The sequence below is a fragment of the Erythrolamprus reginae genome, chromosome 3 (genome assembly GCF_031021105.1).
Source record: "Erythrolamprus reginae isolate rEryReg1 chromosome 3, rEryReg1.hap1, whole genome shotgun sequence".
In the NCBI taxonomy this organism is placed as follows: Eukaryota; Metazoa; Chordata; class Lepidosauria; order Squamata; family Dipsadidae; genus Erythrolamprus; species Erythrolamprus reginae.
Window position 1 is genome coordinate 79,073,553 of NC_091952.1, and position 24,123 is coordinate 79,097,675.

The 24,123-nt window shown below is 35.8% G+C and overlaps 1 protein-coding gene across 3 annotated transcripts in view; it reads right to left on the reverse strand.

Moving 5' to 3' along the window:
- The window catches only part of USP24 (ubiquitin specific peptidase 24), an 85,791-nt gene that overhangs the window by 40,065 nt on the left and 21,603 nt on the right, over nucleotides 1-24,123 (reverse strand). For all 3 annotated transcript variants that reach the window (XM_070745941.1, XM_070745940.1, XM_070745942.1), the window contains exons 6-26: nucleotides 23,673-23,708; nucleotides 22,084-22,149; nucleotides 21,664-21,729; nucleotides 21,207-21,281; nucleotides 20,757-20,915; nucleotides 17,767-17,881; nucleotides 15,886-15,989; nucleotides 15,067-15,174; nucleotides 14,417-14,512; nucleotides 14,048-14,209; nucleotides 11,730-11,837; nucleotides 10,447-10,596; nucleotides 10,156-10,287; nucleotides 8,975-9,086; nucleotides 8,250-8,326; nucleotides 7,293-7,433; nucleotides 5,569-5,622; nucleotides 5,150-5,265; nucleotides 3,141-3,207; nucleotides 983-1,093; nucleotides 38-136 (exon numbers count right to left, since the gene is read on the reverse strand). In XM_070745941.1, coding sequence (XP_070602042.1) covers nucleotides 38-136; nucleotides 983-1,093; nucleotides 3,141-3,207; nucleotides 5,150-5,265; nucleotides 5,569-5,622; nucleotides 7,293-7,433; nucleotides 8,250-8,326; nucleotides 8,975-9,086; nucleotides 10,156-10,287; nucleotides 10,447-10,596; nucleotides 11,730-11,837; nucleotides 14,048-14,209; nucleotides 14,417-14,512; nucleotides 15,067-15,174; nucleotides 15,886-15,989; nucleotides 17,767-17,881; nucleotides 20,757-20,915; nucleotides 21,207-21,281; nucleotides 21,664-21,729; nucleotides 22,084-22,149; nucleotides 23,673-23,708 — 2,154 coding nt within the window. The remainder of the gene's footprint in view (nucleotides 1-37; nucleotides 137-982; nucleotides 1,094-3,140; nucleotides 3,208-5,149; nucleotides 5,266-5,568; nucleotides 5,623-7,292; nucleotides 7,434-8,249; nucleotides 8,327-8,974; nucleotides 9,087-10,155; nucleotides 10,288-10,446; nucleotides 10,597-11,729; nucleotides 11,838-14,047; nucleotides 14,210-14,416; nucleotides 14,513-15,066; nucleotides 15,175-15,885; nucleotides 15,990-17,766; nucleotides 17,882-20,756; nucleotides 20,916-21,206; nucleotides 21,282-21,663; nucleotides 21,730-22,083; nucleotides 22,150-23,672; nucleotides 23,709-24,123) is intronic.

The following is a 24,123-nucleotide window of genomic DNA, read 5'->3' on the forward strand; positions in this document are numbered from 1 at the left end:
TTACAACTTGAGATATACTTATAAGCAACTAACATACCAAACTTTCGTTGGCAAAGATCTGAATATTGTCCACAGAGGCATTCAATAATTTTGCGATTTTCCATCTGACACTTCCGATGGTTTCATTGCTATGAGCCTGTAAAAATAAAGATGATTTTGTCATTCATACTCTCCAACCACATGTCATCACCATATGAAGAATGTAAGTCAGGGGTGGGCTTCAAAAATTTTACCAAGGGGTTCTTGCTGGATGAGCATGGCCATGGTGGGCATGGCCTAGTTGGGTTTCTGAACCACAGCCGGGAGGGGGCCTTCTTGCGCTCCCTGGGTTTCAAAGGCTTTCCTCAAGCATCCGGGAGGTCAAAAATGGCATCCCCAGGCTTCCAAGGCCTTCTGGAGATCAGAAACAGGCCCATTTCTGGCCTCCCCTGAGCCTCCGTGCACTCCCTGCATTTAACTGCATCCAAAATAGGGTGCATGGGGACTCCTGGGAGGGAAGGGGTGGGCAGAGCAGGGCCAGCCAGGAGTAGGATTTGGGATTTCTCTGAAGTTCACAGAATCTTATCTAGAGGTTCTCTCGAACCTCTGCGAATCCACAGCAGCCTACCCGTGCATATTAATATGCTCCATGCTGTCTCTCAAGTTCTTGTGTTTGTCAGCATATTACATATACTGCTTAAAAAAATAAAGGGAACACTTAAACAACACAATATAACTCCAACTAAATCAAACTTCTGTAAACTCAAACTGTCCACTTAGGAAGCAACACTGATTGACAATATTGACATGTTGTCAGCACATTCAACTTTGTACAGAGCAAAGTATTCAATGAGAATATTTCATTCATTCAGATCTAGGTGTTCTTTGAGTGTTCCCTTTATTTTGTTTTTGAGCAGTGTATTATCCCTTGTATCAATTTCTTTTTTTAAAACTAGGAAATTCTGCAATTCTAGAAGTATTACCACACTATAAAATTATATACCTCTACTGTAAATGTATCTTTGGTAGAATCATATGTGACATTGAGAGTTAAAAGATGTCCATGAAAGGAGGCACCATGAGGTAGTATAGTACGAGGAACAGAGTAAAGATCCTATAGAGAGAAGAAAAAACATATATTTATATATATGTGTGTGTGTGTATCAAGTGCTTTCTGAAAGAGAACCCAATTAAATAATATATACTTTTGGATCATTTCCCTCAATAAATAAATGAATATAGTTTGCTTAGTTGCTTAATTGAATTCTCTTTATCTAGTTATGCTACTTACATAGAGAACAAATCATGTCATAGGTCATATTGAGGCAAAATAATAAAAATTCAAAAGGATTCACAAACTTTTAAGCACAACTGTATATTATTCAAATCACTTCAGCAGTATGCTGAATCCCAATACGAATATGAATACGAATTCCAGCGACCGATTAGGTCCCACAGAGTGGGCCTTCTCCGGGTCCCGTCAACTAAACAATGTCGTTTGGTGGGCCCTAGGGGAAGAGCCTTCTCTGTGGCGGCCCCAAATCTCTGGAACCAGCTCCCCCCAGAGATTAGAACTGCCCCTACCCTCCTTGCCTTTCGTAAACTCCGCAAAACCCACCTTTGTCGTCAGGCATGGGGGAACTGAGATATCTCCCCCGGGCCTATATAATTTATGTATGGTATGTTTGTATGTATGTATGTCTGCTTAATAATGGGTTTTTTAAAATATTTTAAATTGTAAATTATTAGATTTGTTATGAACTGTTTTATTGTGTTGTGAGCTGCCCCGAGTCTACGGAGAGGGGTGGCATACAAATCTAATAAATAAATAAATAAAATAAATGCAGGATCCACAACATGCAGTTACAAAGGAAACATCCTACTTCAATCCATAACATACCAGCAAATCAATTCTTTATATCCAAGCTCTCCATTATAATTGCATTAATACTGACACGATAGGTAGCGATACTCAACTGGCAAAAATAGGCTGAACTATCCACATAGTGAGCTTGGTGTTCAGATCAACACAGACCAGGTCCCATGGGAGATCCTATTAAATTACTAGCTACAACGGCAAAACAACAGCATATGCTGGGTTGTTATTCACAACTACTCAAACACACCAATAATAATCAGCAACCTGTACTGGACAACGATGTTACACTTTCATAGGTTTTGGTGGTAAGCCCATATTTGCATGTCCAACCTTGTTATCACAATAGAAGAAGATTCTTACAAGTACCAGGACAAAAAAACATGGAAATCCATATCTTGCAGAAAGCCCAACTGTCTACTTTACCCCACATCTACACAAATGTTTCCCCTTCATAAAAAGCTTTACACACAAAGTCAGAATTCCTTTCACGTGTCTTCTTCTAATATGCCATCATTTGATAGCAATGCTCTCTGGATTCCACATACAACACAAACAGGCCAGACATTTCACAAAAAAAATTAATGGACACTAGCTAGTTGTCTAGATTCAAAACAAACTCAACTTGACAGCAGTATTTTAAACTTTCAACACATTCCATCATAGAGCTCAAAGTGGAGTTTGGAATAAAGAAACTTTGCTAGAACAACTGAGTTGGAAACATAGGAACATACATGTATACATTAAGAGATACATTCCCATTACTGATAGGTAGTTGTATTCTGATTTTTAAGAAATGGTTATCAGCATAACCACCCTGTCTCCCTCACTCTTCTCTTCATCATCTCAACATATTTAAACACATTACTCAAGTCATTCCATATATTTGATGAAGTCAGTTTCAGCTTATGAGAATCTATATCTTAGATAAAATGGTCTACAAGCAACCAACATGACACTCTTACAACTATAACAAGGGATAACTAAAATCTATTATTGATAATTCCAGGACACAGTTGTCTTAATTTTCTTGATAGGCATTTTCTGCCCACAGAACATTGACTCTGCAGCTATTAAAACTGTTTTCTAATCACACTTGTCCTTGTCTGTTTCCCACCCTCCATATCTTCTCACTGCAAGATTTCTTAAAGTTGGACTAAGGTAAACCTATTTGAATTAAGTTGCAGAATGAATCCAATTATAGAAACAGAAATTAAGTTTAATTTAATTTAATACAAACTAAGTACTCAGTACATCAAATTTTTGTACAAAATGTTTCTTTTACCTCTATTGTGATAACATAGCGTTCTGCCAGAAGTAGCAGTCTCTCAATTATTACAAGTTTTGTTGACCTAGAATAGCAGAGATTTAAAGTAACAGAGATTTAGATAACTTTCAAACAATATTTGAACTGATTTTGAATTGGGTAATCATTATCAAAAATGCAGTATTTGGATGACGTTTGAATAAATAGCAGAGATTTGAATCAGCTTCTGAAGAATATTTTCTTTTTCAGAGAAATGGAATTATCTTGGAGTTGTTTTCTGGTACATGATGTAAGTACACGTCATACCATAAAATAGTATTAAGTACATACATGCAGGGGTGGGAGGGGGGGGATTTGCAGTAGGGTAGCAAAAATGGAGCTCCACCCTAGAGCACCCAATTTATATTGAAAGATGTTGAAAGAAAATATAGGGCGTCCTACATAAGCCATGCCCACAGTGTGGTAGTAAAAAATTTGGTAGCCCTTCACTGCATGCATGTATACAAACATATACACATACATGAGTGTTCAGATCCACTTAAATAAGGAGCTGATTTTAAGTATTTGTAAAAAGCAGTAGAATAGCTATATTTTAAAAGATAAAAATGCCTACTATTGAGTAAAAAAGCCATCCCATCTCAAGCAATATAGGAAAAACAAAAAGCAATTATTTTAATATACTAGACTATTTCAATCAATGAAATTATCACGTATGAAGATTCAATTACAATATTGGTCTCTTTCTTATGCACAGTCTGTTCAATGGTTCACAGCCAAAGAAAAAAAGAAAGACAAAAGTTCAATTTTTCCATATTTTGTGTATCTGGGATGAGTTTTATTACAGAATAATATTGGTAACAAATATATTACATATATAAGTTAGAAATAGGATGTAGGACATCCACGTTAATAGAATCAAAATACTGTATATATCAAGAGCATGTTCATAAGTTTGAGAACATGTTAACACTGCAGGTGGCAAATAATGATAATGTGTTTGCCCATTTCAATAAAATTAACAGGACAGTGCATTAAGAAAAACTCTGACTTTAGCCATGTGCCCCATTTAGCCATTTTAACTATTTTTAAAATCTACACAGCTAATGATGAAAACAACTGCTAAGTACTCTTTTGTGGCTTCTGCCTTAAAAACTGTCAGAGAACAGAATATAGCAATATAGCATAGATGTTTGAACATTAGGAAGAAACCTCAAGCCAAAAACCATACAAGTATATTTCTACTATTGTTATATTTATTTTATTCACAGAATCTATTTGCCACAGATGCAAATAGCAACAGATCTTGGAGTTTATGTAATGTGAAAATTTAATGCTATTCCTTCCCTAACATTACTGCGGTCATTAACCAGCACACAATGTTATTAGTCATAGTTCTGCACACATAGAGTTATCATTCTGGCATTTCAAAACCTGACCGCAAAAGAAAACACAGACACAAATAATTATAGTATTTATAATTGTTATATTTCTGTAACAAACAACATAGTGTCCATTTTCTCTGCCCCACAACTTCCTTAAACTTTGATTATGTATGTACTGTCCCCTCTGAGGGCACCTCATTCCTCAACTAATTCTAGAAGCATGACTGTAATCTGTGCCTTCTATGGATTGCTAGGTATCTACTTCCTTGAATTCTTTAGGAAAACAAAACCCATCATTCATGTTAGGCAGCAGCACCCAACCTTTTGGGCACTGATTCCATTTTTCCGCGGACTAAAGGAGACATGATTTCACATGCTGCCTAAAATATCACAGATTGTAACAGCTCTGTTTAGTCCCTAGTTCAGGAAAACTTAAAAGAATATTTTACTCCAAGTCTGGCACAAAACTCCAAAATATGCTTTGTTTTATTGATTGGGAAACATGAAATTTCCATTTTGAGCTTCAAGCATCTTTTGCCCACCCAAAGGTCATTCCTCAATCTTTTGTAATGCAAGTCCTGAGACTTGAAAAGGAACATGGATAACATATTCATACAACATGGTATTGGGGAAGCATAACCTTACCTGTATGGAGATTGTACTGATGTTGCCACAGTTGGCATTGCAGTTGCTGTCAGCATTTTGGTAGCTCTGGTAACAGCATGGGTCAGCGTTGGACCACCAAGAGCTGAACTGGCTGCCTACAATGGAAAATATTATTGCTGAACTAAAGTCAAGACTATTCAGATGATGGCAACTACTGAGGCCACATCGGGAAAATAAAAAGGAGATATAAGTCGATACTTAAACTTTGGTGTCAATGGATTTCTGTATTGCCTGTAGTTAACAGGAAGAGCAATTTTGTGTGGAATCAACTTTTACAACTCATCAATTTATTGATATTCAAGAAGTTTATGGAGCATCTGATTACGACTTTAGAATTGTACAAGAACAAAATAAAACAAGAAATAAAGAGACATTTATTTTATAAAGTGAATCCTTACTTCTAATCTTGAATAACAATCAGCAATGAATTTCTTGTGGAGTGACACAGAATCCTAAAAATAATAAAGAGTTAAATATATAAAGTTAAATATATAAAGAAAACAGCATTATTTAAAACATAAATTGCTAAACATGAGTAAGATTGAGAAAAAGAAAAATAATTGCTTAATAAACTTGCCTTCTTAAATTTTGTGTAATTCAGACCGTCCTAACCTAATAATTTATTAAATAATAATTTGCTAACATAACAATGTGCAAAAAAATTCAGACTTTTTTCTTTCTTTATGTCCCACTTCTAGGATATGACAACTAATAGTTCATTGTATTTCATTATGTTATAGAGCATATCAGATTGCTAAATGCCTGCTAATATATATTTTGCTTATAGTTTACTAGAAATCCTGGTTCAAATTTTTATTTTGTTCCAAAAATGGCATCCAAAGTAAATTTGTAACAATCAAAAAATCATAAATGTTAACTGTTAGCCATTGTATTTTGGGGCGTATTTACCCAATGCAACAATATAAACAATAGCACATATTACTCTGATCATTCCTGCTAACTTTTTCTATGAATTCAGCAAACATGCTATGAATGACTCCATCAACATAGCATATTTTTCTAGCAATGATTTGGATGACGTGCTAAAGAAGACAAAACCATCTGGAGTTTGTTAGCTCACAGGAAGAGCTAGTGAAAATGATCAAAGCAGCATCGACCAAAAAAACCTTGCTCCTGAGCCAAATTTTCAGAAATTTACCAGTGAAGTATCTGACAAATGAGTACCTAATCAATGCCTTCTTTGTCCAAACAAACACACTTTGCAGAAGGAAACCTTAATTATGATTTTCCTTATAACTGAAGAAGCTCCAATAGATACTAGAATTAATAGTAATAATCAATCCACTTTAGATCGAGTGGCACATAAATAAATAAATAAATAAATAAATAAATAAATAAATAAATAAGAAGTGTTTTCTCTTGCAACTTAACTTTTATTGGGACAATCAGGGAAGCCCAAATTTCCTTTAAATTTGTTTATTCCAAAACATTAGAGCAGTGTGGGGCAATATGTTGCCCACTTATACTTTGAACACCTTTTCATAATATAAGGAACCTCCTGATTACATGATTGAAACTAGCGATACCATTTAGATATTGCTCCTAGTGCTTACAGCTCTCAATATGCTTGCAATGTCACCATATTGCCCCCAACAACCTGGGCCCTCATTTCACCAACTTCAAAAATATGGAAGGTTGAATCAACTTTGAGCCCATCACGATCGGATTCCAGACTGTGGGCGGAGATAGCCTACAATTATGCATTCTAACCATTGCTGCCATCCCCGAGGCTAGAAACAAAAATAAGCCTTAGCTTTAAGCCTCTTATTTCCCATTCACAAAACAAAGAAAGAAGAAAACAGAAAAAAGATAAATCCTAGCCTCATATATGTATCATGAACCGTGGTGGTACAGTGGTTAGACTGTAGTACTGCAGGCTACCTTCAACTGCCTGCAATTTGGCAGTTCAAACCTCAACGGCTCAAAGTTGACTCAACCTTACATCCTTCTGAAGTGAGTAAAATAAGGACCCAAATTTTTGCGGGCAAGAAGCAGACTCTTAGAGAGGGCTGTAAAGCACTGTAAACCTATAAGTAGTCTAAGTGCTATTGCTCTCATACAGTTCTACCCATTGTGTATGAAATAAATTCAGAATCATTACCTTTTTCAAACGTGGATTTAAATTAATGTAACTATAGTTTATTATTAATTGGATAGCTTCATTAGCTATTTCTTCATCTGGGGACTCCATTGCAATTTTCCAAATAAAATCCATTCCTATTAATTCCAGTTTTTCTACTTGCTGCAGAAACAAACATTGGTACTTGGAGCAGATAACGCGTTACAGATAACATCAAAATAATCACATTTACAAGACTTTTAAACATAGTAACTGACACCTTAAATATGCTGTGGGTTCATGGTCACACTAAAGCAGTTGAACAAATTAAAAATAACACAATCTCATAAATGAGCAACATTAATATACTATATTAATTGACCAATCTCTTTTTCTTCTAATTTCTTTCTATTCTTCCCTTGTATTTCCAAAGACCAAGTTAGAGGCTTTGAAGGAGATAAAAACCTAACTAGAAAAAAAAAGGAAACCACAAACCCACCCTGCATTCCTATAGTATATCATGCAAAAACCAGAGTTTTCTTCAAGCCAATTTACAACAATGCCTTAGCACACAGTTTTATGAAAGTAAATGGTACAAACTTCAATTTATTATTTGATACTTATGTTGCATTTATTCCGAGAGAAAACCAGACTACCTTATAGTTTAATGTGGTATACAGTATTAACATAGCAAAGCTATTTTTATTATTTTAAAATAGTTTCTGAGTATAAGTCAACTGCATTCTCGCAACATATACAAATTAAATACCAATTTGAGTAATAAAATTGATAGAATTCAAGTGAATTAATATAAAACTAAATCGTAATGGATTGAGGGTTTAGATTTGTCCTATCGTTTAGTTTTAGATTTAAATTTAGGGTAAATCTAAACTCCTAATCCTGAAAGAAACAGCATCTAAACCATCATTTTCCCATTTATACTATTTTGCCAGTGAAATGTGAATGGTATACAGTATATGATTATAGAAAGGTGCTTACCAATTGAGTTCCTTGTCGTTTTAATCGATGATCACAAAGATTCACATTTTCAAAAAAGGTCTTAAACAAACCAAAACCTGTTTTTAAAAATGAACGTTGTAAAGGAATCCCACTATTTTTATTTAAGTACATATATTTTTATTTAAGTACATACATAGTGTAAAGGAATCCCACTATTCTTATTTAAGTATATATAGCACAAATATTGGCTATATGAAACAGCTACTTTCAGGCCAACTGACAATAGGTCAAAATTGTTTAGATTTAATTCCCTCTTCGTACTCTCTTCCAAAACCATTCAATAGATTGAATTCAGAGAACTGCAAAGACAAAAAAGGGCTAGGGAATGGAGATCAGTTTCCCATCTCTTCTCATGAAACACCTCCTTTAAAACTTGGGAGGCTCTGGTTAATGAGGGCTTGTTACAGGGCCTGAAAATGAAATGTAAGTGCATTCCACTAGAGAAGGTATCTCTGGCCAATTTGATGTTTCCTTTCTCAGTCTCCAATTGCTGCAACCAACATTATTCATGCCTGGAATTATTTTTTAGAGAGCGATTGGCAGAGGAGCAACAGGAAAGCACTTCCTACCTACTTGACTCCCTAGGGATTTCTCTGAACCTAATACGATTTACAGCATCAGAAAATTCACTAGTTTTATCCCAAAGTGTCTGACAGACATTCAGGATTATTCTGAAATCCCAAAAGGCAAAAATACTTACATACCATTCATAGTGATTTCATAGGACTCCAATTTAAGAATTTTTTCTTTAAAAAGCTGCTGCTGCACATCACCTTCAAGATCATGCTGCCCTTTTGTAAACCATTCAAAGCACATCTGTGAAAGAAACACATAATTTCATAACTTTCCTTACTTTAATAGGCAAATATATTGTTGCTTATTTCATAAACTAGAATTTAGTCACTAAATGCCTATTATTCAAAGTAGGTTTTGTGTATGCATAAACATAAAATAAGGTATTTATCAATATTTATTATGCTTAGCTTTATGTTTATCTTATATTTCCTTTAAAAAAAAACCTGTTTCTATTTTCATAACTTGAAGGGGTATCTACCGTCTTTCCCCGAAAGTAAGACAGTGTCTTACTTTCTTTTTACCCCCAAAAGCCCCACTATGTCTTACTTTCGGGATATGTCTTACATTGGAAAAAAATTGAAAGGGTCGCGTTCCCGAAGGCATCTCCCCAGTGTCCAGAAGGGCAGCTGCGGGACAGGAGCCTCGTGAGCCCTTTTCCAAGTTCAACCTCAGGGCTCCAAGCGGCGTGCACGCGTGGAGCCACAGACGCGTGTCGGGGAAGCGTGTGTCTGGAGGGGAGGAGCCGCTCTGCGCAGTTGGGCAGCCCCACCTGCCTGCCGGAAAGGAGGCGGGCGAAGGAGGGTGCAGCTCCGGCCGCTCGCCTCGGAGCTGATCGGCCTCGCTGGCCGCTTGCAGCCGAGCCTCGGCAGGACTCGGTTGCTGGGACGAGCGCCTTCGCTGCAAGCTGCCGCCCGCTCGGCTCGCTTCGGACCAGCGCCGTCCTTTGCTTTGCCAAGCCGGGGAAGAGGCGGTGGCGCCGCGGCGAGGCGAAGGGCGCGCGGGGAGCTTGGAAGCGACGTCATCGGGCTCCCCCCCCGGCAATACCCCCGTGTTTCCCCCGAAAGTAAGACATATGTCTTACTTTCGGGGTACGGCTTATATTAGCCGATCCCCCTGAAACCCCCGATATGTCTTACAATCGGGGGTGTCTTACTATCGAGGAAACAGGGTATATACTGTAGTTGAGCTTATAAATGAATAAAAGTTGAATGCCGTAATATGGGTAATCAAGAGTGGTTACTACAGGAATTATTCTGACCAACTTTCCATTTTTACATGAATTGCTTGCCAACCATTTGTAGGATCTCACCTCTCGATCTAGCTCACAAACATCTTGGCCCGTTACCAGGCATTCCCAGATTTCCCGAGCACGATTCCATCCTAAATAGAGGGTGGCTTCTTGAAGAAAAAATGCCAGAAATTTGAGGTGTGCCTCTAAGTACTAGAAAGAGAAAAATAATATACTTGAGTTGCACTGAATATTTTTAAAATAGATTTGTTTACATTATTTAGGTGCTTATATTTTTCCCTTTTAAGGATCTCATTTGTTTTTAAGTCTTTTCTCAATGCTATCAGCTTTTATAAATCATTGGTTGCTTACCTCCCGATAGGTATACCGGCCATCCACCAATGTTGCTCCTGACAGGCCACCAGGACCTGCTACCAAGGCAGCCAATCTGTGGCAAGCTATTAAGCTTCCGGTTACCAGTTTCACTATCTCAAAGTTTTTCTTCAAGTCTTGAATAATGCTCTTGAAAAAAACATTTAAAAAATTGTTAAGTAAGATATTAAAGAATACACAATAAGGTTTTAAATAAGTGGAAGTTTCCTGTGTGCAGCTCTGACCATAAATGCTAGCGGCATAAGATTATACAGTTTCTATCCCCTTCATGCTCCTGGAATAAACTACCAAGTATTTCGAATATTTGTTCAATATTTTCATTTTTCTTAACCGTGAACAAAATACTTCGCTTCATTTCTAAATTAAACATGATTTATTCATTAAAATTTAGTATTAATGTAAAGTAAACCTTGCTTAATTTAATTTATTGTGAAACTAACACAAATTATTGATAAAAACATAGTCACAAGTTACATATTTATTTACAACATAATTAGTAAAGCAATATTTGTTCTTACCATACTGTTTCACTGCTAGATGAACTTTTCTTGGTTTATTTTTTTTTATGTTTAATCTGGCTTTAAACTGGATGTTATTTGATATTATCTTAACAGAAGCCATAGATGATTTATTTTTTTCTTTAATCTTTTAGATTTTTAGCTCTGAATTGCTTGTTTGTCATTACTAAGTAGGCTGCATAATGTCTCTCCAGAAAGACAATACAGTAGAGTCTTGGTTATCCGTCCTTCGGATATCTGACACTCTGGATTATCCAACGTCGTGGCTGCTTGGGGGCGTGGCTGTAGCCATTTCCGCACCCCCCAGACATGCCCCCAAAACATGACAGCCACAACAGGGAAGCAAGCTGGGAAGAGGGAAGTGAGCTAGAGAGAGAGAGAGAGAGACGGGGACAGAAGCGGGCAAGCAAGAGAGAGAGAGCCGCGGACAGAAGCGGGGCGAGAGAGAGAGAGCCCGGGAGGGAAGCAGTACAGTAGAGTCTGGATTATCTGACATTTCAGCTATCTGACTATCAGCCCGCCCGTTTATGTCGGATAACTGAGACTCTACTGTATGTACATTCAAATATTACACACAAATTATTTGTTGTTTAGGTCCAACTGCCCTTATCAAGATGATGATCACTGATAAACATGACACATGTATAGGTATAAACATGACACATGTTTAAGGTTCCTATTTTCATTTTTCCACCTCCACTACCTTTCTGTGCATTTGTGCATGAAAAAATATACAGTACTCACCTTATCTTGCTTTTGGTAGGTTTGTTTAATAAACGAGCGTGTGATCTCATGAAGTTGGCGTAAAGCTGGTACCACCCACACAAATTGTGGATTATTGTGCTGGGATGACTAATAAAAGATATCAACAAGTTAAATACTTAAAATTTATGGATACACAGCATAGATCTGTTCCCTATCTTAGACTACTTTTATGATTTATACTTACATTTCCTACATTTAAAATATTATTTTCTTTCAACTTATCTTTTAGAAATCTGTATGTAACACTGATGACATAGCCACAGATACTGAAACTAAGTTGTGGATTTGGATGAAACTGAAGTGGATTCAAAACAGATGTATACAGGTGGATAACTTGAACATACTCTGCCCCAGTCTGAAACCTGCAAAATTCTGATCCTGATCTGTTCTAGTATACTAGAGAAAGCAATTCAGTTACTGTATCAAAACTAAAAAGTTTCCACACTGTGGTAGCACAACAGAAGAGAAGCATGTGATTCAGGGATCAATAGAGGATATCCCAGTTATTTTTATAATCAGATTATAAGTAGTACTTGAACCATAGCCAGTCATTTGTTGATCATTCAAACAATGGATCCTCCAAAAGATACTTGTGGCCCTGATTCAAAGTTCTGATAGCCTCCTCCCCCGATATGGCACACAGTCATGTGACAATTTATGAAGGTTATTATTATTATTTTGACAGAACCCAATATTTTTTTCTGGTTTCTGACAATTGCAGACAATTGGCTAGTTTAATGGTGTTCACTTAATTTATGCCACAAATATGTCAGTTACATCCACTTAATGACTGGCATGACTTAGGACTGTTATTCATATGACTCAAACACAGTTTGTAAATAAATACATTCATCATCCCAAGCACTTTTTTGTGTGTGCCCAGCAAAACCATGGGAAAGGGGTCTTTAGTGCACTGATCAAACAATGCAAGAATAATCAAAGAGTTAATGGTCATAACTTCAAATGCTAAATTCCATTGGGAATATGGGAAACGATAAGGAACAGCAAGGTATTGAAAAGCAGAGGAGATTAAAAAAAAATAGAGTATGAGGTGCCAATCAGGATTTATATCATATTCAGACAAAGGATTGCAACTCCCGGCTTGAAAAAAATCAAGGTTACAGTCATAAGAAAGGAAAGCAGTTTAAAAGAGGCTATTATGACATATCCTTAAAGTTTAAAATAAATTATAGGAAGAGTACTGACACTGAGAAAGGGAGTCAATTTTTCTGAGACTGAGTTAAAAGAAACAAAGAGTAACAGCAACAGAGAGCAAATTGGTACTTGCACAGCATTGTACCTAAATAATTTGCATTGCTTCTGTACGGATGATACTTTTACGATGGTGTTTCAAAGCTTGTTATGCATTGGCTAAACTCAAACTATGCTTTTCATTTGGTGAAATATTTCTAGGTTATACTAAATCTTATGGTTATTATAAACATTACTGAATCAGTGGAGAAACCAGCCAGAATGGCAAAGAAACTAAACATACTGGAATATCACCTGGGACACCTAAAATCAAATCCCAATCCTAACTCTAATGGAAACTCCCAAGGTGACTTTTAGCTAGGCACTATCTTTTCACTCAGGTTGAGAAATATTGAGGATGGAATAAAGAAAAACCTCAGTGTGACACACCTTGAGCTCCCAAAGGAAAGCTGAGATATAAATGTATAAAATAATCATAATTATACTCCCACTAAAAACAGCAGCAATAACAGACATTAGATAGGTTATATTATATAAAGAATTAAAATGAAATATTTTCAACTAACAGTTTGCCTAGCATTATATTTCTCTTCTGAACACATTAGTTTATATTTAATGTACTTTATTTTTCTTTCCTTTCTACAGAAAAAAAAACACTCAAAATAATTAAAATTAATTGAGATCAGAAAAAAAACTCTAACATACTTTGAACTTATAAACATGATCTAAAACCTTTCAAAAATTGTCTAAATTTGATCTTTAAAAGTCTTTCACTATAAAATCTAAATTGTTTAAATATCAAGAGTTTAAATTTGCTTAATTATTGAATGTAGCTGAAAATTTCTTTGCTATAATCCAGTAACTGAATCTTTGACAAATAAAACAAAAACCTAAACTTGAAACAAAACATCGCCCAATTAGTCTTTATTCTCTATTGTCTTGAAAAAGCTACTAAATAAATAACAGGATAATTCATTCTTGTAGTTTGTATCACCCTGAATTTAAAAAATGCTAGAATTTATAATAGAAATAAAATGTATCTTAGAAATATGAATTTCTGAAGCCAATTCTAAAGACAAACCAACCTTCTTAATATCTTCTATACATTTGATGATATAGCTTCTTTTGATTGCCTCCTTTACTGCATAAGCATCACTAAGGATTGTCAAATGCTCCTCCAAAGCCTGCTGAATCAAGCTGCTAGGTAGTGTTGGAAGATGAGCCAAGTCCCAGAGAACTTCAAGAACCTAGAAGAATACACATACACATACAATTATCGGCTGTTGCAGAAATATTTCTTAAATTTATATGTCACCCATCTTGCCTAGAGGTGACTTTAAGCGCCTTATAACCATGTAAGCCATGTGCATTCTCTTTAAAAATCTACAAAAAGCATACAAATCTAATAAATAAATAAATAAATAAATAAATAAATAAATAATTATTCCACGTGCCTTTCCAGTAGTTGCTTCTACACGTGCTTCCCGTCCAATACGTCCTATCAAGCTTAAGAGTTTCTGTCGTACTCTATCACTCTCACACTCCCAACTCTAAAGAAAGAAAAAAAAAAGGGGGGGGGGAATAGATAAACACAAAACCAACTAAAACATTTCTAACACATTTTTCAAACACTTAATTTAACCAAATACAAATCTGACAGTATATAAAGAAACTGGAAGTGAAACGTATGCTTAATTTAATTCCACGTAAGAAACATGTAAGAAATTTTAGAAGGTCTATAGCAGAGCACGCTTAACAGTCAAATGTATTTGACCCAAGTAAGAGCATAATATGAACTACTAAAAGGAGTAGCCTACTTTGAATTAGAAATTTAGAAGGGTTTTTATTTACACTGAAAATTATATACAAAAGCTATTTATAATTAAGTAATTAATTATTCTGTATAGTAGTTTTGTTCTAACAAATTCAATTTAAGAAAAATGTGTCACACATACAAGTAAGTTTGTAAATCGATTATGATTTGTAAAAAATAAAATTGCACTAGGCTTAATTTCATTTCCTATCTGGTCTATTCTATGCTATAAGGTTGTGAGGTTTCATGTTTTTAACTGTAATAACAGAATTAAGCCAAAATAAACCTTACCTTCTGAATAAGGATAAAAAGATGACTTAGCTGATCTGAACTGAACTTCACAGCTGCTGCTGCAATAATAGTGTGGATGTTCTCTATCACGGTTGATGGTTGTCCTGACTTCAAAGGAATTGGGATTAGGGGAAAAAGAAGAAAAAAAAAAGACACATCAAGTTAAAGAGACCTGGCTACTGCAAATCAGAAGACACCCTCCTCTCATTTTTTTTAAAAAATAAATTTTATTAATTTTTAATAATAATAACAGATACACACTACACCACCCAACATCATTCATCCTCCTCTCAATGGACAGAACGTATGGACTTTTTATAACTACTGTAGGTTTACTTTGAGGGCCAGGAAGAACATTAGCATCTGGATTCACAAAGGAGGTAACATTTTTTGGGGTAGAATATATTATCCAGTTGCTCAAAAGAAGGTGCTCAATACAGGCTCTGATAAAGTGGTTTTCTCTAGACTTAGCTAAATTGGAGAATTTCTATCGCTTTCCAAGGTATGAAAATTGGAGCTATCTAGCATCAAAACCCTTGGAAATTCTAACATCAGATGTGAAATGGTGACTACACTAATGTCTACTGCCAAGTGCTTGACATTTGATAAACTCCCAGCAGTCCTAAATTGTCTTTGTGCTAATTCTGTGCATTGGATTTGGATTCCCATTTCCAATTTTTGTGAGGGTATTGCATGCAATTATGGTCCTTCCTGCTTGTCCTCTACTGCAGCTTAGTCTGAAATATATAAAGGGCAATATTCTTTCTAAGCTTTCTAAGAACAGGATATAACTTTAAAATAACAGCTAAAAATCCATACCTGTATTCTCCAAATTTTGGTCAATTCATCTAGAGACAGCTTGCTGCCCAATAGCTCAATAATTCCCTTGATACGATCACAGTATTGTGCTTGATCTATGTTACCTAGACACAGGAATATAGACAATTTAGACAACAGATGTAATAAAAGACCATTAGCTTTCTAGCCTTTTTTCCCTATCTTACGCAATGTATAACCACCATAGTAATTGTTCAAATTCTGTTAAACTCATATTTGGGGATACAGTGCCACCATCTTCAATTGTCCCATGTTGTTGTTTTTTAATAGAAAGCATTGAAAGTATATTTAACAAGCCTTGTGGGGCTTCACACACCTATTTTCTATCAATTCTGTTACATAAAAGGACAAAACATTCAGCTCTGTCCCTCACTGATGGCATAACTATCTGACTATCACATGACCTGAGGTCCTTGCCTCCAACAGTAGGGAATGCTCCAACACTAGACATTTCTAAGAAGATGTTGGATAACCATTTGTTTGAAGTGGTGTAGGGTTTCCTGCCTAAGCAAGGGGCTAGACTAGAAGACCTCCAAGATCCCTTCTAACTATTGTTGTTGTTGTTGTTATTATTATTATTATTATTATTATTATTATTTTTTTATAAATAAAGAGGAGAAAAACACCTACATAAACAAAACAGCAACAACTGAAAAGAAAAGTGCATTTCCTTCTGGCTGCTTTTGACTTAAAATAACATGATTTCTTTTCAGAAATGTAACTAAGAGGTTGTCAAAATCTGAACTTCAAATGAGTAATCTTGAAACAACACTTCTTAAATATAATTGGTTCAAGTGTAATGCATCGTAAGAACAAACTACAGTGAGCTCACTCATTGATTTATTTTCCTAGTACAACTAAAAAGATTTGAAATTATTATTTTTCATTTGAGATTCCGCTCTCTCTTTTGTGCAAGTCAGAACCAAGTAAACAGTGATTAATCTTTACTGTGAATAATGAAAACAATTCAACTTTAATATATTAGATTGTTTGAATTAACTATGGGTAAGTTTAAGATTAGCCATAGTTCATATAAATTAAACAAACTATAGTAAGTCTGAGCAATTTTTAAAAATACTGCATGTCTACAGAAATTCTCAATCATCCAGGTCATGGATGTACCAAAGGTACTTTTCCAAAAGGCAACTGGTCCTTTTTGTTTATTTTTCCTTGAAAACATTTCACTTCACTTCTCATCCAAGAAGTTTCTTCAGTTCTGATTTCAGCTTCTTCTCATCCAGGCTTATTTATTTATTTGTTGCATTTATATGCCGCTCACTCCGAAATGGACTCTGAGCAGCTAACAACAGTTATAAATATAATATTGATAAAAAGAGCAATACAAAAATCAATAAAATCTACAGTACAAAAACTACTATATTAAAAAAACATGCGTACTAACATTCAATCCTAATTCCAGGCCTGTCGGAAAAGCCAGGTCTTAACAGCTTTCCGGAAGACTGGTAGGGAGGAGATAATGCGAATCTCTGGGGGCAGTTGATTCTACAGGGTCGGAGCTGCCACAGAGAAGGCTCTTACCCAAGGTCCTGCCAACTGACATTGTTTGGCAGATAAGACCTCGAGAAGGTCGACTCTGTGGGCCCTTACTGGCCATAGCGAGGCAGTATCGTAAATAGTCTGGCCCCGAGCCATTTAGGGCTTTGTTGGGTGAGAAGTGAAATGTTACCTTTTGGAAAAGCACTTTGGGGACTACTATTTGTATGATTACTCTAAAAGAGGGAGAAATGAAAAGCACCTGAACGTTATGCTCTCAGAAGTTATTTCTCAATTCCAAACATGATTAAACTTTTTAACTTAACAATAAGAATGGCAGTGTAGTTCAGAAGACATTTGTATACTTGCCTTCTAATGCAATGGATAGGACAGAGTTTTCTACCAGCCAGTTTAGTAAACGATCTGAATCTATTGCGTTTTTTACCGATTTTGATAAAGTGCTATCTTCAATAAGTTTTGTTACCTAAAAATAAGGACAGATAAAGCTATAAAATATTTACAACAAGAATAACAATAGCAATAAAAAGATATACAAGGCCTGAAAACAGCGAGTATCTTCTTGCCCTTAGCAGAGAGAAAATCGTTTTAGAAGAATTAAGTAAACTTCATCCCTGCCCTCCAGTTTATTATTATGGAAAGAAGAAACGTGCCTGGAGATTAAAAAGCCTTAACTAGGCACATTATTATTATAATGGTCAAACAGATGTCAGTGCATGAGATTCAACTGTGTCTCATCTTTTATGTTTCTCAACTTCCTTCTGTTCTTTTTTTTATCACTTTCTCTCCTAAATTAAATATCTCTACATAGTATAATATTTTTGATTGAAGAATTGCTTTGACATATCGATTGCCTTGGGTGTTGGACTTTTTGTGGATCCTCTCCAGATCACCCTTTTTACAGCCAGAAATATGCATGGCTTTTAAGTATAATCACATGATAAATCGGTATCAAGGCATTATAATGGCAGCTTTATTTTAAGTTCCTATCATAACAATTCCCAAATGGGTTTTGCTTTTTTCACTGCAGGTACAGAGCAGGTACAGGGCAGATTCTAAATTCAATCACCATTTTCAGTGGACAGAATAGATAAATATGAGGAATATTCAGCTAATTGAAAAACTGATTCCCAGATAAGTCTTGAAATATCTGAATACTTTTTCACCTAAAAGCAAGTGACCTTACACTTTAAACAAATATCTAAACTGTGCAATGATAGAACAACTCCATATATTATAGTCAGTTTGTGCTCTATATATAAAAGACCATTGGTCCTTCAGTGTTATAAAAGGAAGACGCTTAAGGCTACAACCATTGGCAGAGAAACAGGTAAGGTGACAGACAGCACCTTATGCTGCCTGGAAAAAAAAATCCACTTGATTCAAAGTGCCCATGAAGCCACAGCCACCTAACATACTTGTGCCTGGGGGTTCAGGTTTCCACAGATGTGGACTCTGAATATGTCTTTTGCAATCTGCAAGAAAGAGCTTTCTTTGGGAAAAAAGGAGTTTCATATTCAGAGGAATATGAAAGGACAAGAAATTGTGGCTGCTCAAATTTCTTATTCTGTTATTTACTGGGTAATGAAATGTTTGTACATTTGTTTTAAGAAAGACAGAGGAACAAAGAGAAATGTGCTTGAAGGTTGTTTTTAAAATTAATAGTGGTTAATACAGCATTTGGATTGAATACTATCAAACAATAATAGGGCTATAGATCTATATTGGGAGGCTGAAAAACATTCCAGAAAAAGGAGTAAACCACCTTCATACAGTCAATAATAAAAGAACACAGACATGTACAGGGAATCATCAAGAATAAAATTCAACACGAGGACATTCTACTTTTTATAATAATATCTAACTGCCACTTGTTCTATCACTGTGCCTCAAACCGAGTAATACAGAGAAAACAGACTTATTTTTTTCAAGACAGGAATCAATTTACTATCTGAAAACTCTGTAACTAAAACCAGTAACTCAAATCACGCCTTTATAACTTACAAAACCATAGCTGGTCCCTTGAGTTGAGCTCTACTTTCTATGACTTCAGATGTTAATACATATTTTTTGCCAATAATTATGGAAGCTATTTTCCATTATCTTATTGTTTCATCTTCCCAGTCCTGGTAATCCCCCACTGCAATACTAATTAAATCTATATATAAAAAAAGATCAGCCAAATTTAGTTAACTACGACCAACTGCTGTTAACTACTGAGTGAACTAAAAATCTCCAGTTTTCTAGTACTAGAATACTGTAATATTCCAGTACAGTGATCCCTCGATTAGCACGGTCTCGATTAGTGCGAAACGCTGCAACGCGGTTTTTCAAAAAATATTAATTAAAAAATAAGTCCGCGGTTTTTTTGCTATACCACGGTTTTTCCCACCCGATGACGTCATACGTCATCACCAAGAGTCACTTCTCTGTCTCTTTCTCTCCTGTCACTATGCTTCAATCATTTTCTCATTTCTCTTTTTTCTCCCCTTTTTTCTATCATTTCTCTCTCTCTTTCTTCCTCTCTCACACTCTCTTCCTCCCTTCTCTCTCCCCCCCTCCACTTGCCCACGAGAAGAAAAAAAGCAACCTCTGCCGGGCAGCTCCCCTTGTGCCCCCGCTTTGTGCCTGCCTCTTTTGGGGATTTTTTTTCTTTTCTTTTTTGCGCTGGCGGCGGGAGCTGTTGGGGAGGGCTCTGCCGGGAAGGCCTCTCAGCTGCAGAGCCGAATGTGGGCGGAGGCAACAGCGGAGCCCGGCGCTGGGGCCATGCGAGGCTGTTCATCCAGGGGGGCGTGGACTGGCAAGTCGCCCTCCTTTCTCTCTCTTTCTCAAGATCGCTTGCCGCTTGCCTATTGCAGCTAAGGAGGCGAAGCAAGGCTCCAAGCTGCAAAGCGGCAAGCGGCAAGCGATCTTGGGGATTCCCCTTTGCCTGGGCGGCGGGAAGACCAAGGGAAGGTTCCTTCAGTCGCCCAACACCTGATCCGCTCCGCAGCGCGGCAGCAGCGAGGAGCCGAAGATGGGGTTTCCCCTTTGCCTTTACCCCATCTTCGGCTCCTCGCTGCTTCCGCGCTGCGGAGCAGATCAGCTGTTGGGCGGCTGAAGGAACTTTCCCTTGGTCTTCCCCGCCGCCCACACGCAAACTCCACCATCTGCGCATGTGCGGCCATGAAAAAAATGGCGCACATGCGCAGATGGTGGTTTTTACTTCCGCATCCAGTATAACGCGGAAATCGGTTAGCGCGGGAGGTCTTGGAACGTAACCCCCGCGCTAACCGAGAGATCACTGTACTCCATAGTAACCCAGTTATAGTCAATTTTAAATTTTAGCATAATAAACTTACTTCTTTTAGAGAGTTCATTTTCGCACTGAAATGAGGTGATTTTAACATACGCAACAGGATATCTAGCCGCAGATCATCTACTACTGTTACTAAATCAGGCTGAAATCGCATACAGAGGAGCTTGATGGCAGACAAGAGTTCAGGAATACTGACTAGCTTCTGTGAAAGAGAAAAAGTTACAAGTAGTTTATACATTTCACAGGAACACATTTTGTTAAGAGATTATATCATTTAATTTGGTAATGAATGGAAATCTGCAACAGAAGGAAACATTAATTTAAAAAAATACAACAAAGTTATAATAATGTACCAGACACAGAGCAACTGACATCATTAAGACAAAAATCATCTAAGGAGTTTCAGGATCAACTTGAATAACCTAGGCACAACAGTTATTCAGTTAACATTACAATGACAATTTTGGATTATACTTGGGTAATCCAGGGCTACCTTGTCTTTCAGGTCTTTCTCTTCAATGTTTTGAACGTATTTAATCATATTATGAATGACTGGATCCAACATGGGCTGTAAAATGAAGGAATATTAACTTAGCATCTTAGAAAGAAAAATATATTTGTAAGACTTCATCCTACAATATTTCCATCCTTTTAGATGGGAAAATCGGCTGGGAGTCAGCGTAGTGCAAACTGCAGCAAATCAGTAAATTATAATTCTAATCTGTGAGTATAAGATCTTCCCATTCATATAAGAGACAGTCCATTCCTCTTATGCGCATTTTGGCTATCACTCATTATAAACATATCTATGTCAATATTGGACAAAGTACCTGAATCCATCTCTATGCAGATATGAATTCACCCACATGCAACTGTAACAATTCTATTTACTATATAAAAAAAAGAAAATCCCAACTCTATTTGCAGCATCATTATTAAAAATTAATTACCTGTACCACTGAAGAATTTAGATACTCGGCACAAACTCCCAAAGGCTGAACCAATGAAGAGACTGCCTAAAAGAAGAAATATTTAAAAACAAACAGAGAATACTCCATACATAAATGCTTCACAAATAGACACATGATAAACATGTTAAACACATCTAAGCATGTCTAAAATGAACTAATTAACAACCAGGACCAATATAACCATATCTCATAAAATAATAAATACAATTCACTGGTAATGCAACCATAGAACTTTGCACCAGAAACCGAGAGTTGAATATATAGTAAAAATACTACAGAAATTATATTTGCCTTATCCAACACTAGTACTGTATTCCTTTATTTCTACAACACCAGAAAGCTCAGATACATTAGCTACAATAAACTACAATTAGTATAACCAAATAACATTTAACTTACCCCAAGTTCAATGTCTTCTGAATGAAGTTTAGACTGAATTGCAGAAAATCCTCCTAATTCTGCAAACTAAGCAAAATCCAAATTGGCAGAAAGTAGGAAAAAAAACCTTAAGTATATAGACACCCCCAAATATATATACTAATTTAAACAAACTTTCAATCACCAAATAAATAATCATGAAATAAGTACAAATAAACCTCAGCTTATCCACAAAAAGATAGAATACTGTAACGTTTATTTTATGCTATTGTTGCCTGGAAGGAAAACAGTAGGGCTTCCTGGATCAGTTCAACAAGAGAGGGGAGAAAGAAGACAACTCATACTCACATTTTATAAGTAATGAAAACCAATATTAGTGCTGCTTCAGTAAATGCCTTTCTTCCTGAAAACTCTATCATCTCACTTAAATTATCTCACTTAAATATCACATTAAGGTATCTCAGATAATAAATTCATTGTATAAGATTATTTTTGGCACATACAGTAGTGGCCAAAATTATGGAAACCTTTGGGGAAAAGTGTACAGTATTTTTGAGGTTTGATGGCTAATAACACCACTTTTTTTGGTGGTGGTGGTGGTATCGTAGCATAAAATTATATATCCTCTAGTCAAAGATTCAAGAGATAAAAGTGGCTTTTTTGTGCAATTTTAGATTTTAGGCCAAATTCCTGCAGTCTGCACCTGAACAATCCTTGAATTCAACTTCACATTGCATTGTGCCATTTCATCTTGTATATACACCCAGATGATTTTCTTCTGTCACGTAGCAGTGTCTCTTAATACTTCTATCTACTTGCTGTTGTGCACCTTTCCCTGCCTTTATCAGTGTGGTTTTGTAGTAACTAAGTCACCTTATACTTTTTCAAAAACTTAGAAATGACACCTTTGGTTAAGTTTCCACAAAATTTTCTTCTAATTTCTTTATAACTGTAGTCTTGTTCACTTAATAATACTATTTCACGTCACTTTCTGGGTGACCAGTCACCTCTTTGCGCCATTACTTTAATATAATTACATTTTACATGCTCACTAAATGAACACACAAAATCTCAACCAACTTGATAGCGATCACATAACATACTGACAAATGTCCTACTCTCAGCTTCAATACATGACATCAACAACTGAATCTTGTGATTTGATTGGCTCACTGCCAAAACAAAACTGCCTGATTGACTCTCTAAACAATCAGATGAAGGAAAGCTACCTAATATCAACCTAAGCAAGTTGTGCTTTCTTTTTCTACTTATTTGGCTATAATCTTTCATAGAATACAGATAATTGAACAAACTTCATTGCATTACATTCTTGATTAAATTATTTCTCCACTAATACAGTATATAACTTTATGGTACTACACCAAAAAAAGTGATGTTATTAGCCATCAAACCTCAAAAATATTTTCCCAAAAGGTTTCCACAATTTTGGCTACTATTATAACTACAAATTTCTTTCCATATATCCTGGATAAAAGTTAGAATAACTTTTTTCTACTTTGATCTATATGCTAGAATTTATTTTTAAAAAACTATTAAAGTTCTATATAGGTACACATGATACAGAGTGAACAATATTTTTATTTACTTACCCTATTCACTAAGTCTACAAGCCATCCGTGTGGTTCCTGTATAATTGAGAATACATTTTAAATGTGGGAATTTTAATTATTTTCATTTTCTGAATGTAAATTACTTCTTATATTAGCAATCACTGCAAATTACTCCTTATATTAGCAATCACTGCAAATGTTAAACATGATTCTTAGCAAGAATCATCTGAAAAAGGCACCTAAAGAACTAAATGTCATTAAAACTATTCATTTTTCTCAAAATAAATAACTGGCTAGGGAAACTTTTTACAATAACTCACCATGAAGCACCGGTAAAAGCTATTATTTGTAAATGTGGAAACACTAGTTGATATAAACAAATCCAAAGCTATAAATATATCAAAAAGTTCCATTTTGGAAGTATGATTTAATGATATTAAAAATAAAATTATATTGTTTTTTTCCAACCATATTAAAAAAAATAACGGAT